General features: G+C 42.1%; 1 protein-coding gene across 1 annotated transcript; it reads right to left on the minus strand.

The window, feature by feature from the left end:
- Window positions 1-5,805: 5,805 nt before the first annotated feature.
- On the minus strand, window positions 5,806-12,097 carry cntn1b (contactin 1b). Its single transcript, XM_041030269.1, has 23 exons — window positions 12,043-12,097; window positions 11,885-11,920; window positions 11,626-11,752; window positions 11,297-11,478; window positions 11,058-11,153; window positions 10,659-10,871; window positions 10,465-10,564; window positions 10,152-10,336; window positions 9,913-10,037; window positions 9,672-9,789; window positions 9,364-9,514; window positions 9,103-9,230; window positions 8,736-8,908; window positions 8,467-8,590; window positions 8,161-8,328; window positions 7,816-7,965; window positions 7,659-7,729; window positions 7,264-7,516; window positions 7,033-7,154; window positions 6,488-6,677; window positions 6,255-6,376; window positions 5,975-6,131; window positions 5,806-5,888 (listed from the first exon to the last, which is right to left on the minus strand). The coding sequence occupies exons 1-23, from the start codon at window positions 12,095-12,097 to the stop codon at window positions 5,806-5,808; spliced, it is 3,129 nt and encodes a 1,042-aa protein (XP_040886203.1).
- Window positions 12,098-16,599: the final 4,502 nt, after the last annotated feature.

Raw genomic sequence — 16,599 nt, forward strand, 5'->3', positions numbered from 1 at the left:
ACCTGAAGAGCTAATGTTGTGCAGTCTGTGTTTGCATTATCTCTGCTAGCTGCTGTTTCTCCGTGGAATATGAGTCATGGATTATTGCAAATTTAGGGGAAATTATACAATCCAACATGACACCGTGGACTCACACATTACACTGTTCAACCCAAGCAGCAAACCACTGTTTGCTCTCAATGTCACATACTCAGACAAAGAAGGGGGCGGGGGGGCATTATCAAAGCTTACAATGTGACATGTTGTTTCTGTTTTGCCCACACAGAGGAGTCATCATTTATAGGCCACGACACATTTACTGCTGTGTTGTGTTTTTCTGTGGAAATAAAATTTTATGACTGACAGAGGATAAAATTTCTTGTGAAGACGGACAATGTCTGCTGTGTACAGATGAGCAGAACACAAGAAGACACACGACAGACTGGATCTGTTACTTTACTTAACAACGCAGCACAACTAATGACTCTTTATGTAACTGCTGTGTTGACAATAGAGCCTGTCTCTGAGGCTGAACCTGAGCGTGTCTGTGCCGGCGACACCTGACGCAATCTGCTTGCCATGCTGACACCAGTCTGAGATGATGTGAGAGTCTGTGCGCACAAAGGGTTTCATGTAGTTTGCTGTCAGGGGGGAAAAAAAGGCATATTCCCCAAAAGCATTGCCTTTAAAACTGAGACAAAGGACTATGCAAGACACTCGCAAGCAGATGCATAAAATATGCAGACATACACAGAGGACCCATCTTGTTGTGCATCTGTTCCCACTTGAGATTCAGATGAAGACAATGTTTTAGCATGAAAAAATACTTTAAGTTGACATTTTCATCATGGCTCCCAGACAGATCTCTCAGAATAATGGGGGGAGTTTGAACAGGATGTTTTTTTTGTTGGGTGAACCTATTTTCATGTTATTGAGCTGCTTCTAAACTGTAACTTGAATTCTACTGCCGTGTCATCCCTTCCCTGTCGAAGAAATCTTCCCTATGAAGAGGGAATGCTTGATAAATGCTGCCATTATTCCGAAGGTGTGAGGAGGGATGGAGGTGATGATTTTGCCTTACGGGCTTCGCTTGATGCACATTGGAGTCTTTCAAAGTCTATCTTCTTTCCCCCTCTCCCTCTATTTCTCACTGTCTGTCTTTTTTTTCTGCCAGTGTCTTTCCTGCCATTCTCTGCATCCATCCCTCCAGCTTCCCTTTCCTTCCGGACAGCACAGGTATCACATTCTTCTTTCATCAGCCTGACATCCATCCTTCACTTCATGGCCTCCTGTGTGACAGCTGAGAGTGTGCCACACTAATGGCCGAAGAAGCTCTTCTCTCCTGTCTACTCCAGAAACAAGGGCAGCACCAAGCAGATATATCAGTCTTTGGAAAGAATACATTATTTTTAGCCTTCTTATTTATCATAATCTATACATTTATAAAGTATTATTCACACTCAGAGAGTTTCAAGAGCAAGGTTATTGCATCAAATGATCAAATCTTGTTTTCTTGAATTTTCTTCTGCAAGGATTTTTTCATTTCACTCTTTTGTCAGATATTTTTCACTTGCTGAAATCGCAGTAGTTCTTTACATGTGCACGTAACATTGAAAGTGATCCAATAAAGCCCTTCCCTTTCATCTGCACCAGAAAATAAAACTTCACTTATTTGCAGTATGGATAACGAACACATATCAATTATTTCACTTGTTAAGAAAGTGTTACACTTGAGTGAACACAAGAAGAATCATTTGACTTGTGTGCTCTCCCTCACTCTCTGCCTGACTGACAAGATAATTATAAATACTGGAGACTGATAGTTGTGCTCCTCAGTAGTCAAAACCACAGACAACCTTGTGCTGCTTCATCCCCTTCGATCGTTAGGGATGGATTTAACCAGATCACGCATGGCAGAGTGACGATATGTCAAATATACTCTTCCACTGATAATAAACGAGACTACACTCAAGCCGGCAGCTCTGTGAGATAGTCATTAGGATACATCATCAGAAATATAACCAAGCAGCTCAACATGCCCTTTTCTGTGCTTTCTGTGCTACTAGTGCTGCTACAGATGTTAAACAGTGACACCTTTGTTGGTGTGTTTTGTGTGGACTGCCCATTTCCCAATTTCAGCAATCACGCAGGACAAACATGTCCTAAACAAAAGCTGAAAAGGTATTTACAGCAAGAAAAGGTTCCTGGCTTTGTGGATGTAGTGCTGCTAATCTTTAATTGGACTGAAAGAGGATTGGAAACTGTTTTTCTGGCATCAGCGTCTGCAAGCATCAGGTCTGCCAACACAAGACAGAGAGAGAGAGAGAGAGAGGAACAGAGAGGATTCAGTGTGATTGCCAAAGCAGACTAGGGGGTCCCCGTGCAGAGTGAGCAAGAATCTATGCAGGGAGCTGATGAGCGACACAAACCTAAGTCACACAACAGTACAACCTGTCTGTTGTTATTTCTGAATTTGGACAGTGCTGTCAGTTGCTGGGTATCTAGGGAATATTTCCACAATGAAGTTTCCCAGTTTAGCCAGAGAGGAAAAACCTTTCTGTGGGAGTATACAATGCACAGTAAGCAATCAATTCCCCCTCAAAGCCACATAGTGCAGCTAAAATTGTTTCCTTCGGGCCTCAAGGTGCACATTCTTTTTGTTCACTAATAGTGAGAGTGCACCTACATCAACCATCAGCCTGACAAAGTACCACCACCAGAAAGAGGGATATGTGAAGGACCCATTCTTCAGGGTAAACAGGGTCATAAACCATCCATAGAAGAGGCAATTACTTCCTGATTTGACACCAAAACCCATTTCAGCCAATCGAACAGCGGGAGGAGCCTCCAACTGTGGTCTTGCAGGCTGCTAACCAGGTTAGCTGCGCTGCTAACAGAGGCCAGCTCTGCCACGCCAAATTGGTCTGAGAGATTTAGTGTGGCTCTTTCCAAGCCCCGGGAGCCATCTGATGTTGCTCAGTAGGCTCCTCTGCTCTGTGAGACCAGCAGGAGTGGTTTCTCTGGTCTGGGCTAACTAGCTTGCAAGCCAGGGGGCCCTGCCAAATGTATGTGATTTATGGGCCAGTGTGAAGGCTAATGCAGGCTGCTTTGCATATGTCCTGGTTTGGCTCTTTTCTGGCTGCACAGACTTTTATTTTGAGCTTTCCCCATGTCTGATTCTTATAGCATTCATAGCCTCCCTCTTTGTGCTGCAACACTGCTGCTGAATTATAGAAAATGTGTTCTCTATTTAAATTTATATTGTGCTGTTGTGCAAAAATACAGCCACTGGTATATGGATAAGTATGGGGATAATTCAGAGAATGGAAATGGGACTAAAAGGGTTGAGAGGATTTGATAAAAATGCAATGAGTGCACGAGAGGCAGGAAATCACACGAGCTGAACCTGCTCTGAGCACTACGGGATCCAGCAGCTCTATTATCAAATCTATTTATGTGCTCCCACCATCACAGGTCTAACCTGACAGCCGGAGAGCTTCTTCTGATCAAATGGAAAGCAGCAAAGGGAATATCTAATACGTAAATAATCAGCTGAATTCCACTGCATCGTGGGAGTTTATCTAGCATATCTGACACCTGGGACTGGCATATCTGGTGTCTGTCAGAATAAATATGTAAAGGAAAAAAAAAAACAATTTTAAAAATTAGAAGTTTGTTTGCAGGGACTTGTGGACACCTCAGGTGGTGTTATACTGTATATATTCACAGACACAGGACAGAAGGAGATGTCCACTGAAGGATTATTGTTACTGATGCATGAAGCAGCATTTTAATGTTGTAGCTCCTGGAGGTGAATCTTACAATTACAGTTCCTGAGTGAATGTATTTAGTCACTTTGCACCAGCAGATGTGGCTGATCCATTAACTGATTTAAGATTCCCTTTATCACTGTCTTTGAAAACTTCATCTCCTGGCTGGACAGCTGAATTGTAAAAACATGAGATTTTATGCCATACAAAAAAAAAAAGCCTTTTGAAAAAGATCTAGAAGGTCCACTGCTGTCCAAGCCACAAAGACAGACCAAAAGCACATACAGTACACTGCAGTTGTTCATTGGACACACAAGAGCCACACTGAGCAGCTAAATAAAAGCAGAGGGAAAAATGTATCACAACAGGCCCTTCAATATCCTCCACTGGAGGAAGATTCACTCCCCTGCCATGGAAGACTCACCTTTGTGCATCTGCTGTGATTGTTTGTAAATGATGGCAGCATTGATTTCAGCCTCACATGGGATTTTCTGTGTCCAAGTAATTTGTTTGAAGGGAAGGAGGTAAAATGGGAGAAATACTGGTAATGGAGGTGGAAACAGGAGAGATAAAAGCCACCCACACAGACACTACTGTACTGTTTGCACTGGAGCCTGCTTTAAAGCACAAACAGAAGCACATAAAAACATTTCCATTCTTCTTTTTTTTTTTTTGAAAAGAAAAAAAAATGGGTCATGTTTTCTACACTGTACTTCGATTGAGCAATGGCAGAGTACACCAGTGATAAAACAGCATTTAGTGTTGGAAAAAAAACCTGATGCTAGATGTGACCAGTGTAACGATAATGGACAAATCCAAGTCAAACAAAGACAAATTTCTCTATTAAATCAGCCCATTTGCAGTACTGCCAAATTTTATTGCAAGAAAAATATAGATGATAAAATGGGATTTGTGGCAATTCAGATAAGATACAAAAACCAGTGTCCTACAGTATTTTGTATGGTATGATAGATGGACTGACGGATAACTGAAATGAAGGTTGAAAGCATGTGGATACACTGCCATCTGCTGATTGTAATCACACATTACATTTCAGTTAGAAGTCTGAGAGAGCTCAAAAAGTCAAGAACACAATATAGATAGATTATACTCTGTTTAATGGTTTTGCAGCCTGACAAAAAAGAAAACTAGCACATACTGATACATGTGATATACAGTAGTTTCTGTCCAACCCTGGCAACACAGTTCATTCCAGTATTACATTTCCATCACTGGTCTCAAAGGAAGTTGTCATCAAAGTGATATGGCTTCTGCAGCTAGAACTCAAATAGTCTATGCACATGATTCTGGTGAGGATGTAAATATTCACACTGTGCAAGCATCCTCTGTAACGGTCATCCAGCACCATTTAAAAAAATGAAAATAAATCTGGAAAAGTTGAAGTAAAACCAACATTTAGAATATAGAACAGTGTCCTCATGTTTGGAAAGTGCTTATTTAAAATAAGCGTGATATACTGCATGTGCTCCAAGGAAAAAAAATATACACAAAAAAAATTACACATCGTTCATTGCTCATACCAAACCAAGTGCAGTGATTATTATACAGTTCTTTACACACTATTCATTGTTTTGACCATCTGAGAGATTGATAGTGCTTGCTATAAATAAAAATTGACCACTCTATGGGCTAAATTCTACCTTAGCACTGTTTATCCAGCCTGTTTCAACTCCAAACAAGCAGGAGCAATCAGAAAATAACAAACAGTTAAATAATAGAAGATGAACAGGACAAATTGCATTGTGAAATAATAACTTAAAAAAGACTTTTCACTGCATCTATCCTGGAATTCTTCTGATACAGTAAATGGTCCCTTAAAGGTTTAAGACTCAATAATGAATTCTATTTTTGTGAAACAACAGAGTCAAGTGTTAGGCGTTTCAGCAGAACAGATGTATGACAGATGCATGATTTAGGATCTTAACCAATGACTATAAGTATGAAGATTGTTTGGAGATAAAGACTGGATTTCTTATCATCAAGTCCATGTATCTGGTTCCTAGAGTCTTCTATATACATGTCACTTGTGGCGGGCTTAAATTTCCAATCCCACAATGCACAGCGCCAGAAGCACCACAGATGCCAGGCTTAGAGTGGGCGTGATCATAGATGCTTTACCTGAGGAAGCAGAAACATCATGAGATAAATGGGCCAAGAGGACAAAAAAAAATCTTTTTCCAATCGTTGGATTATTTTAGTTTTACCCTTAATCCTAATCTTCCTGACTGGTCCATCTCCTCCTTCATAACGACCACGCACCATCAGCTCATAATCGCCAACCTGAGGCATGGGGAAGTCCATGAAGTGCCAGCCAGTGATGTAGACTTTCCCGTAGATGTACCCTGTCTTTCTGAACATGACCTGGTTAAAGAAAAAACACGGGAGGTTTCCAGCATTTCTGTTGTCGCCATGTAGACTTGTGGGTTAGATTTAATGAAAATAAGATCAGGCTAAATAGACGGAGGATAAACTTTCCACACCCACCTTGTAGTACAGTGGGAAGGAAATATTGCCAAACCAGTCGTATTGGATATGATCCCACCACACATACAGCCACTTTCCTGTCCAGCTGATATAGCGCCACATCCTTGGTGGCTCCGGTGGTGCTGTAAACAAAATTATGTTATAAGATTACATCTATTTCTGTATGTCATTATAATAAGGTAACTCTCACTCGAGGTGTTTAATGTCCATAGATTGTGAGTAACTGGTCTTACGTGGTCTCTTTGTGAACATCTCACAGTGTTCACCAGGTGGCCCGAGGCCGGCTCCATTGAAGGCACGGACCTCAATGAGGTAGTGTGAGTCTGGCAGCATGTTCTCCAGCCTGGTCTGATTGACTGCAGCTGGAACAAATATACGGTGGGCTCCCGGCTCTGGGTCATCGTACTTTCTCCAGTATTTGACCTGGTTAGCACGAAACATGATTTTTGTAATTAAATGTTAGATTGTTGAAGTGATCATATGGTGATCGTAGGATCAAGAGAGAAATTTCAAAGCTATGCTGTTTTTGTTACACTGGCATCAAGATCAAAATGTGGTGATGATGTGGCAAGAATCTTTAAATATGCCACTTAACGTGCCAACACTTTTCAGTAGCTCTGAGTCATCAGAAAAGAGCTGTACCAGTTTTGAGTGAACAAACAATAGAAGGGACAGGGAAAGTACGGCTATGTTTAAACTTAAAGAAACTGTATTATTTGGGTGAAGTTTTTGAGATAGAAGTCTTCAGTTGGTTTATGGACCTTGTAAAGCTTTATACCTGGTATCCCTCAATGTACTGCTGCAGGCCCGTTCCAGTGTCCACCACTGGCAACCACCACACCACAGCTTCAGTGGAGGACACCGGCCTGGCATAGACGTCTGTCGGAGGCTCTGTAGGTACTGGAGAAGTCAGAGAAATGTTGGCGGTTGTATTGTCACACCCTTTCATGATCCAAAGGAATCTGAGGACCCCAGACCCAAGGAAAAAAACAAAAAGCTAAATCCTCACCATCTCGTGGATAGTAGATGACCTTGGTGAGGCTGTACGGTCCGTCTCCTTTCACATTAAACGACTTGACCTTCACCTGAAACTCTCGCACCTGGAAATCTTCTGCAGTGGGAATGAAGTACGAGTCTCTGTGGACATAACGCCTCGTCTCAGGGTCTGAGATGGTCTCGTACCACCAGTCGTAAGCATCATGAGGCTTGAATGCAACGATGTAACCAAACTTCTTGCCGTAGAAATACCACGGCTGCACAGGCTAAGAATCGGGAGTGGAAAGAGGAATAAAAAGAAAAAAACACTGCTTAGATGTTTTTTTAAATATAAAGACGTGTTCAGCTCATTTCTGTACATGATAAAGTCAGGATCTCAAGTGCCACATCAACTGAGGGTTTACTCACTGTCCATGTAATGACAATCTCGCCATTTCTACCTCCATAACCTGCCACATCAGTGGGTGATACCACTGGAGCTGAGAGGAAAAAAGAGAATCTATCAGAGTTAGGACAACTGTCCTGGCTAAAAAAGATACGTCAAATATAAGTATTCTCTCCTTACGAGCATCCCAGGTTTTGATCTTGAGGGAGGGGATGCTGGCCTCTCCGGAGCCATACTCATTGGTGGCGATGATCCTGAACTGGTACTCCATCCAGGGGTACAGGTCTGTTACCTCTGCCCTCTCCACACTGCCATCAAGGAAAGCTGGAGCTGAGAGAGAAACGAAAGACATCCCAGTCAAATCATGTACTAAAAACTGAATTACATATGCTGTTTTTTTTGTGTATGATTTGGAACTCTATCTATCCACAACCTGCAAAGTAGATTTTACATGCAGGTTGAAGTGTCAGGATGCTGCAGTTTGTGGAGCAAGTTTGCCCCCTACTGGTATAGAGCAGTGCTCACAGGTGCTGGCGTTTCTCCAGTCATCTTCATAAAGAGCCCAGTAGTGCCTTGTCTGAATGGTGTAGTAGAGAATGGGGCTGTTATGCTCCGCTCCTTTAGTCCACAATAGCTTCACCCACGTGTCCCCAATGTCTTCCACCCGAATCACACCAGGAGGTCCAGGAACACCTGGAGAGGAAAGGTCCACGGAAACAAAGTACACAAATGAGACAGGGTGGTGTATGTGATCCAGAAATAAATAAACTTTTATATTAAATGTAATCTTGGCGTCAGCAGACATGTGAGGCAAACCATGTTGGTACTGACCTACAACCTTGAGGTCAGCATACGCTGTATCATTGTCCACCACGGTCTGAGCTGTACAGGTGTAGCGACCCTCGTGCCAAATCTGGGCATTTTTTATTCTAAGGTCACCTCTGCCATCTTCACTCTGGCAAACCGGGAGCAACAGAAGGAGATAAAAGATGAAGGGAAAGAAAAAGGAAGGAGGAAAAATATCTGGGTCACAGTATCAGTAGGATATCAAGTGACATCTGTCAGAAGTAAAATGAGACTAGGATGAACCATCATCCTACCATAACACGTTCGTAGTGTTGCCACTCAGCGTCAAAGTCAATGACTCTGAAATCTATGGCCCAGATGAAGGTGATGTCCAGCATGGGATCATATGAAGCAGAGCAACTCAAAATAACCTCATCGCCAACCTTAACCTCAGAGTCTTCAGGAGCCACGGTGATGCTGGTCGCCTCTGGGCCAAAAAAAGTCACAAATATTGTGTCCATCAAAAGTGTTCAGTAATTATTTAACAGTATTAGTGTCACCCAAATGACTTAAATGTAAAAATCTGCTACATAAATATTGTGACAGTCACTGTAAAAGTTTAGTGTATTTAAATATGTAAATAAGTACACACAAATGCAGTGTATACAAATGCACATTAACCTGTAATGGTAAGATAACCAGAGCTGTTGGCCTTTCCTCTATCATTCTCAGCAAAGCAGGTGTAGGTGCCCTCATCATTTCTGGTGGCGTTGAGGATCTCCAGAGTCCCATCGTACATGATGGAAATGCTAAAAAATGAAGATAATGAAACTAAGCTGCTTGTCAGTGGAAGATTAATGCAAATCAGGGGACTTCCAGTGCCACACTGTTTTAATCCTGATTAGTGCAGTGCCTGCTCTCTTTCTTATGACTTGCACTGACCGTGAACTGTTGAAGAGCAGCTCTTTGCCCTTTGTCCACGTGAACCGAGGTCGAGGAGCAGCTCGGGGTTTACACTCAATCACCACACGTCCGTCTTTAGCGCCAAGAAGCTGCTTCTTCACAGGGTTAAACTCAAATGTAGGAGCACAAGCTGGCGGGAGATTATGTAATTTTGTTTAGGAAGAATTACACAAATTACTGTAACAGTAAAGACCATTTAGTCATTGAAATCTTTGCAAACCCCTATTTTGTTTCCTAGATTCTAATAAATCAGTGGAGGTACAGTTTTTTTTTTGTGTGGGACTCACCAATGACTCGCAGCTCAGCATTGGCATATTTGATGCCCCAGTAATTCTCAGCAACACACTGGTACATCCCTGAGTCATCAAAAGTCAGACTGGAAAACTTCAGCTCACCTTTACCATACTGGGGGCGAAAAAACCCACACAGAGATATACTTGAATCCAAAGTCAAGACAACCTATATATACCAGAAGCCAAGCTGAGATGGAATAAATCCTGTTAGGTGGCAAAATGTTTGAGTTTTCACCATATATCCGTCTTTGTACCAGCGGATGAAAGGGAAGGGCTTCCCTGACGCCACACAGCGCATGGTGTGCTCTGAGCCGATGTCGATCTGAGTGTTGTTGATAGTTTCAGCCCACTCCGGGGCAGCTAAAAAAGCAAAACAGGAATTAATACCCCTGGTCTCTGTACTTGTTTTTACGATCTACGAGTACGATCTACAATCTAATGTTGTTAAAGTTCACACTGATAACTTTAACTTACACTCCACATAGAGCCAGGCCTTGTGCCAGTCCTTCCCTTTGGTGTTGATGGCTTCACACTCGTATGCTCCCGAGTCTTCATACTGCACATTGTACAAATGAAGCACGGCTCCTGATTCACTGATCTCGTGATTTGCTGGGAGATCTGTGGCGTCCACCTTCCTCCAAACAATGTGAGGGATGGGACTGAACAGACACAAAAATGGGTTGTTGTTATGATAAACAACAAACCGTAACATTTGTACAGAACACGTTTTGTCACATAAATCTACTTCCTCGTTAATCCTTAAATGACTACATTACTAAAAACTCACTTTCCCAGAGCAAAGCACTCTAACGTAATATTAGAGGCCAGCATGGCAGTTGTGTCTGGGAACCCCACCCTGATGTCTGCTGGGTACTTTCTTTCCTCACCTGAGGCAAAAAGAAATTAAATTACACTCAATATAAAGACTTTTAGACTTTTACTGTATCTTATTTAGCTGCAGAATGTCTGCTATCTACCAACCCTCATCAGGGGGTAAAGGGATGAGGGGGATGAACTTGGAGAAGACACTCCTCCCGATAATGGGACTGGAAACATAACAGGAGTAGTTCCCTGCATCCTGAGCTTCCACCTTGGAGATGTACAGGTTCCCTGTCCTCTGAGAGACAAATCTGCGGCGATCTGTGTGCAGAAAAACTGGGAACTCATTGTAAATCCAGCGGTAGGTCACCATCTCTGAAAGAAAATAAGGAAAATAAAATCATGTGCGTCTGCTCCACAGAAATGTGTGATGTTTGTGGACACATTCTTGTTTGTATTGGTAATTTTTTAAAATTATTTCTCTTTAATTTTAAGAATAATTCTGCACTGAGAGAGAAAGAAGGTGAGTTGTGTGATGACGAAGTGAAAAGCTGTACGTACGGGGCCAGGCTTTTGGAGGGGCACACAGCAGGACTGCTCCCTGTCCTTCTTTTACAGACACTGGCTCTCTCTCCTCATCAGAAAACTCCTCCAAAACTACACATCAGAGGATAATTAGTATAAAAAATGAACAGAAATACTAAATGCTGAACATGAGACCAGGATGGGGAAAACCAGACCAAAGTACCACCACCCTGTTTAGCTAGAATTAGCTACAGCAGCTGGGTTTATAGGCTCACTTCCAAACTTGACCCTGGCCTCCTTGCTGATGACGGTGCCGTAGATGTTTTTGGCCACGCAGACGTACGTCCCAGCATGTTTCTTCTGTTTGGGGTTGGTGATAACCAGGTTCCCCCCAACAAGGCTGTAGTGCTCGTCTGGCTGCTCCATCAGTTTGATCTCCCAGTTATCACGACGCCACCTGACAGTGATACAAATACAACATAGGATATCAACCCATGCAGTGTTATGAGGAATTTGTATTGTCCATATTGTAGCAGTGAAATGTGATATAAGGCCCAGCACATTATTGCCTTGTGTGAAAATCTTTTTCACGTGGGTGCTTAACCTGTATAAAGCTGGTGGGTTTGCCCGTGCCCTGCAGTTCATGGAGATTCTCTCATCGGGTGAACCTTCAGTGTAAACCACATCCACAGGCTCCTCCTCAAAGATGGGACCATAACCAGTGGCATCCTCTGACAAATTTAACATAACAATTAGCTGATGTAGTAGTTTAAAAAATAAAAATAAAAAAAAAAACTACCCTCATGCATCATGATGTATGTGCAGCATGCCCCATTTTTCCAGTTCCGAGAAACTGAACTCACCTCCAAAAATTCTGGGCTCACCAAACAGGACAGCCGCTGCCAAGCAAGAAAAATAACATCACATCAGCTGACACTGTGCACCTGATCACAGTAAATGGTTTTTCATATCTCCTTGAGGGAGCAGGTGTTATGCTTTCAGGCAACACTGGGTGTCTAACCTGTGAAGGAGATGGAGGAGGTGAGGGCCAGGAGAAGGAAAGCATTGGAGGCCATGTTGGTCAACAGACGGACTTCCTGCAGCCGCACGAGTCAGGCGGATGGACAGAGGGACACAAACAAAAAGTCGATGGACAGGGCATGAACTGGAAAGACAAAAAGAAAAAAATTGAGAGACAAAAACAGAATTGCCTTTGTTCTGTTTGTGTCTTATCAAAATAACGTATGTGACCCTCAGGATATAATATCAGAGTGATGACTGTATGGACTTTCCACACCAGGAACAGAGCGAATGCAGAGCTCGCTGGAATACTCCTATGCATATAAATGATTCAGGATGTGAGTGACTCAGCAGAACACTGCGAAGAGTGTGAGCAGAGTGCGTGCACATCCACAGGGACACGCACAAGCCTGTGCTGCATGTGTGCACGGCAGGGCTGGCTGAAAAAAGGTAGCTCAGCTGTGCCTAGACAGCTCCTGCTGTGCCGTCACACATGCTTGCACATCACTTCTGCGAGATGAAATGGAGGAAAAGGTGCGAGCAGCCACAGTGTTTCGACTTTCACGTGATATTGACTTGACAGACCACTTGTCCAATATGACATTAAAACAACACTAGCTCCAAATTTCAGGCATTTAGAACAAGCACCACTACATGACCCGACTTTCTATGTCTGTGACTCATCTTGGGATTGGCTGAAGTTACAACATTTGATGCTCATTCTTGTTCTTAAAGTTGTTTTTGGCCTTTTTAAGCCTTTATTTAACAGATGCAGTGAAGAGAGACAGTGTGGACCAGCTGGGCGGGAGTCAAACCAGGGACCCACTGCTCAGGGCACTACGCCCATGTGGTATGAGCCCCTTTCAGGTCCTCCCCTTTATGTTTATTCTAAGCCCTAAAGGAGACCTCTCTACCATCTCTCATTTTAGACTGTTGCCAGATGCACAGAGCAGTCTGATCAAATTAGATCAGAAGACTAATACAGTTTGGGAAAAAACATGCAGTGGACAGTGGTACGGTTGCTAAGTATATTATTTAATATACTTAGACCCAAAATGCATCATAGACTTTTGAAACCACATTAAACAGCTTAAAGTTCAAGCTGCAGCCGATTGTAATATTCCTATAGTGTCAAGGGACTTTAATCAGGGACAGTAAATTGGAAAAACAGCTTCCCTTAGATAAATGTTTTGACATGCAAGCAAAAATGTATAATTCTGGAAAAAAAACAATATATGAGGGTACAATATAAGAAAAAACTGCCAGTCAGGCACCTCCCATGTGCCTCAGCATCCAGGTCTGTCTCCACCGCCAAGAAATAGAGAGCAAGAGAGTGAGCAAAGGCATACACCCAGTATACAGCACCTCCTTGTGCAGAGACTGCAGCACTGATTCCTCGTGCACTCTTGATGACTCAACACTAATATCTCTACAGTACACTAACAGTTGACTGCATTACAGTTCAAATTCAAATCATGCACAAGCTTCCATGACACGTTTATATACAGCCTTGGCTTTATAGATTATTGCGGCAACAATCTGTTCCTCCACTAATTCTGATCAATTCATCAGAGTGTGTTTTCATGTGTTTCCCCTGACAGTAATCCCATCACAGATCCTCTTTGGACAGACCAGAGAAATTTAGGTCAGCACATGTATTAAGCCCTGTGTCTTAGTGACTGTCTGAATAATGCCTGAATGTTTGCAGTGGTTTTGTGGCTGCAGAGCAACACATTTAGAGTTGTGTTTGAATTCTGCAAGACGGTATCACAATGTTTTGCTTCTTCATCTGGCGTAGTGATGGATTGATTTAGGTGGACCACATTTGATTTGTTTCAGTGAAAGTGATGCTTGCAGATTTCTTTTCTGCATCAAAAGAGCTTGAATATTCCAAAATAAAGACATAAATCAGCCCAAACCTAAAGTTGAGGATGCGAAAGGACAAATAATCCTTTTCCCTCTGACCACCTTGCAGCCACTAAATCTTAGACATCTAAAAATGGGGGTAGGGAATAATGGAAGGGAGACAAATGTGTCATGTTTGTCATCTAGTCTTATTGTCCACTTCTGCACACAAATACAACAGAAATTCTGCAGATCACCCCATTTGCAACTTTAAATGGTTTTTAAGTTCATATTGAGAGGACATACTGCATGTGGATGTAGTAGTATAATATTGCAATGTTTAACTTTGTCTTAAACCAAAAATACTTTGGACTTAATGATTAATGTAACCATCTGGACTCGATTGCTATAGATCTGATGACAGTACAGTACAATATACAATCTTTAAACAGTCTGATTAATAAAAGAGGTGTCCCATCGCCCATGGAGGACAGTTAGTCCTTTATCAAACAGATGCCATGGTGCATCCAGCAGCTCACTGCGCCCTTGACGCAAACAGTATCTGACATTTTCACCTTGCGTCTCCTCCCTGCATCTACAGACACACTTTGTTTTAGCATGTCCATGACTAAAACTGCAGAGGGAGAAGCTAAGGTTGCTTGTGTTACAGACCTGAAACCCCTTGCTTCCACCAACTAAGGCTGTAACACCTTATATATCAGACCTTGCTCACTTTGTCGCATTCTCTCCCGAAGAATCCATCCTCTAAAAGTAACTGCGCAGCCCCTTACATCATTTCACCCCTATGACGACTGAGCGGCACCGGTAATTCACTTCTCTGCATTGCGGTACTCCTGTGCCGGTCCATTTCTGCACTACGGAGCTCAGCGCATCCCCTCTATATTCTCGCTAAGTCCAGACATCAGAGCCACTTAGGTCATGCACGCACGCTCATGTGTGGTCGTTCTTACCTTTGAGGCAGAATGAGAAATTTCAGTACACTGTCCGCATGGCACACCTGGACCCTAACCGTATCGTCCCACAGCCCACCACCCGCCGGAGCGTCCCGTTCAGCTGAACTTTTCTATTGGAGGAGAGAGTGTGAACGGCATCTCGAGGGTGGAGGCAAGGATGCAACTGCGATTGGTCCACGAGAGAGGGAGGATGGGCGGGATGGCAGACATGAAGCTGCTCGGCATCCCAGACAAGGGAAAATACAGCCTTTATGGAACCATTTCTGAACAATAAGTCCATACCTTAGTCTCCACCATGTGCTGTGCATCGTAAATGACATTCAGGTCAATTATTAATGACATGCAGGAGATGTATGAGGAAATGAAATATCTCTGAATCCCGTATCATGAGTGTTTTTGAGATTGATGGTTGCAAGTTGGTTACAAGATAAACAGTCCACCTTTGCTCTGAGACTTAAATCATAGTTTATCTTTGACCTTTTCATTTATTTATATATATTTTTTTCTTTTTTTTTAAGAGTATGTCATCTTGCATTTCAGCACACTTTCTTCCCGTCTGCCATCAGACTCCTCAACAGCTGACAGGAGTCTGTAACAACAGGCTGCAACTTTTGCACATACTGACTGTTATTATTTATTACTGTTCTGCACCTTAATAACTGCACACATACTGCACTGTTCACATAACAGTTCTTTTGCACAGTCTTCACTCTCAGCTGAATTTGCACAACAGCTGATTTGTATATATCAGTACAGTTTATATTTTGTGTAACTTTTTTTTTCACTTATGCTCTTATTAATATTTTGTAAATACTATTATCTATTTTATTTACTTACAACGTTTTGTATGGCATTCTGGGTGAAGAGCAAAGTAAGAATTTCATTGTACAGGGAAACCTGTTTCCTTACTGTGCAAATGACAATAAACCCTTTGAATCTTGAATCTTGAAAAACTTAAATCTAATCCTAAATGCTAGATGCACAGTGCACACACACACACACAGGATGTGTGTTAATCTTTCAAGGATTAACTTTTGTAGGTTTATCTCTGTGGGTTATTTGACATATCAAACTATATAGCTTCATTTAACACACTAGGTGGAGCCACACACACGCACTCAGAAGTTTGCATGTTGCACCGTATGTATGGTCACAATAGAAAACAGGAATGACTTGAAATCCTGAAACCAACATTTATTTCATTTTTTTTAAACTTCATTTAAAATACAAAATATTTTGCAATATTATACTGTAGAGTAAACCATTTTGACGGCCTTTCATGCTTCTCATGTAGCTTCAACATTAACCAGAATGTCATATTATATCCTGTATATCCTACTGTATGTTCACCAGTCACTAGAACATTGTCTCCAGGTATTCACACTCCAGTGTGCCAGTCCGCTTATCTGTATGCTCCAAATTACAATTTTGTTTATTTTTTGTAAGTGCACACACTTTTAAAAAGGATGTGTCAGTTTCAGGAGATGTCTAGTTTAGAACAACAGTATTCCGACATGCTGCGTTCAGACACCAGATGTTGTCCTAAATTAGATGCATAAATTTGTTTGAAATGATAAATCCTGTTTAAGTGTGTGCCTTTTTATAAAAAAAAATACAGAAAAGGTGCATGAACGGTCAGAGACAGAAACAATACAGGTGTCACAAGAGCTCAGTCACAAGTTAAATAATCTCCTTTGATACCTGATAGGCTAAACAGTTGAGAAAATTCACCTGACAAG

This window comes from Toxotes jaculatrix, chromosome 22 (genome assembly GCF_017976425.1).
Source record: "Toxotes jaculatrix isolate fToxJac2 chromosome 22, fToxJac2.pri, whole genome shotgun sequence".
NCBI classification, from domain to species: domain Eukaryota; kingdom Metazoa; phylum Chordata; class Actinopteri; family Toxotidae; genus Toxotes; species Toxotes jaculatrix.

What these genes read in the sequence shown, in the direction of transcription:
- cntn1b (XM_041030269.1), bottom strand. Translation starts at nt 12,097, where the DNA reads ATGGCCTCCAATGCTTTCCTTCTCCTGGCCCTCACCTCCTCCATCTCC. An exon ending in AACCCACCAGCTTTATACAG is followed by an intron (nt 11,479 to 11,625) that starts GTTAAGCACCCA and finishes TATCACTGTCAG; the next exon opens with GTGGCGTCGTGATAACTGGG. An exon ending in GGTACAAAGACGGATATATG is followed by an intron (nt 9,790 to 9,912) that starts GTGAAAACTCAA and finishes TTTCGCCCCCAG; the next exon opens with TATGGTAAAGGTGAGCTGAA.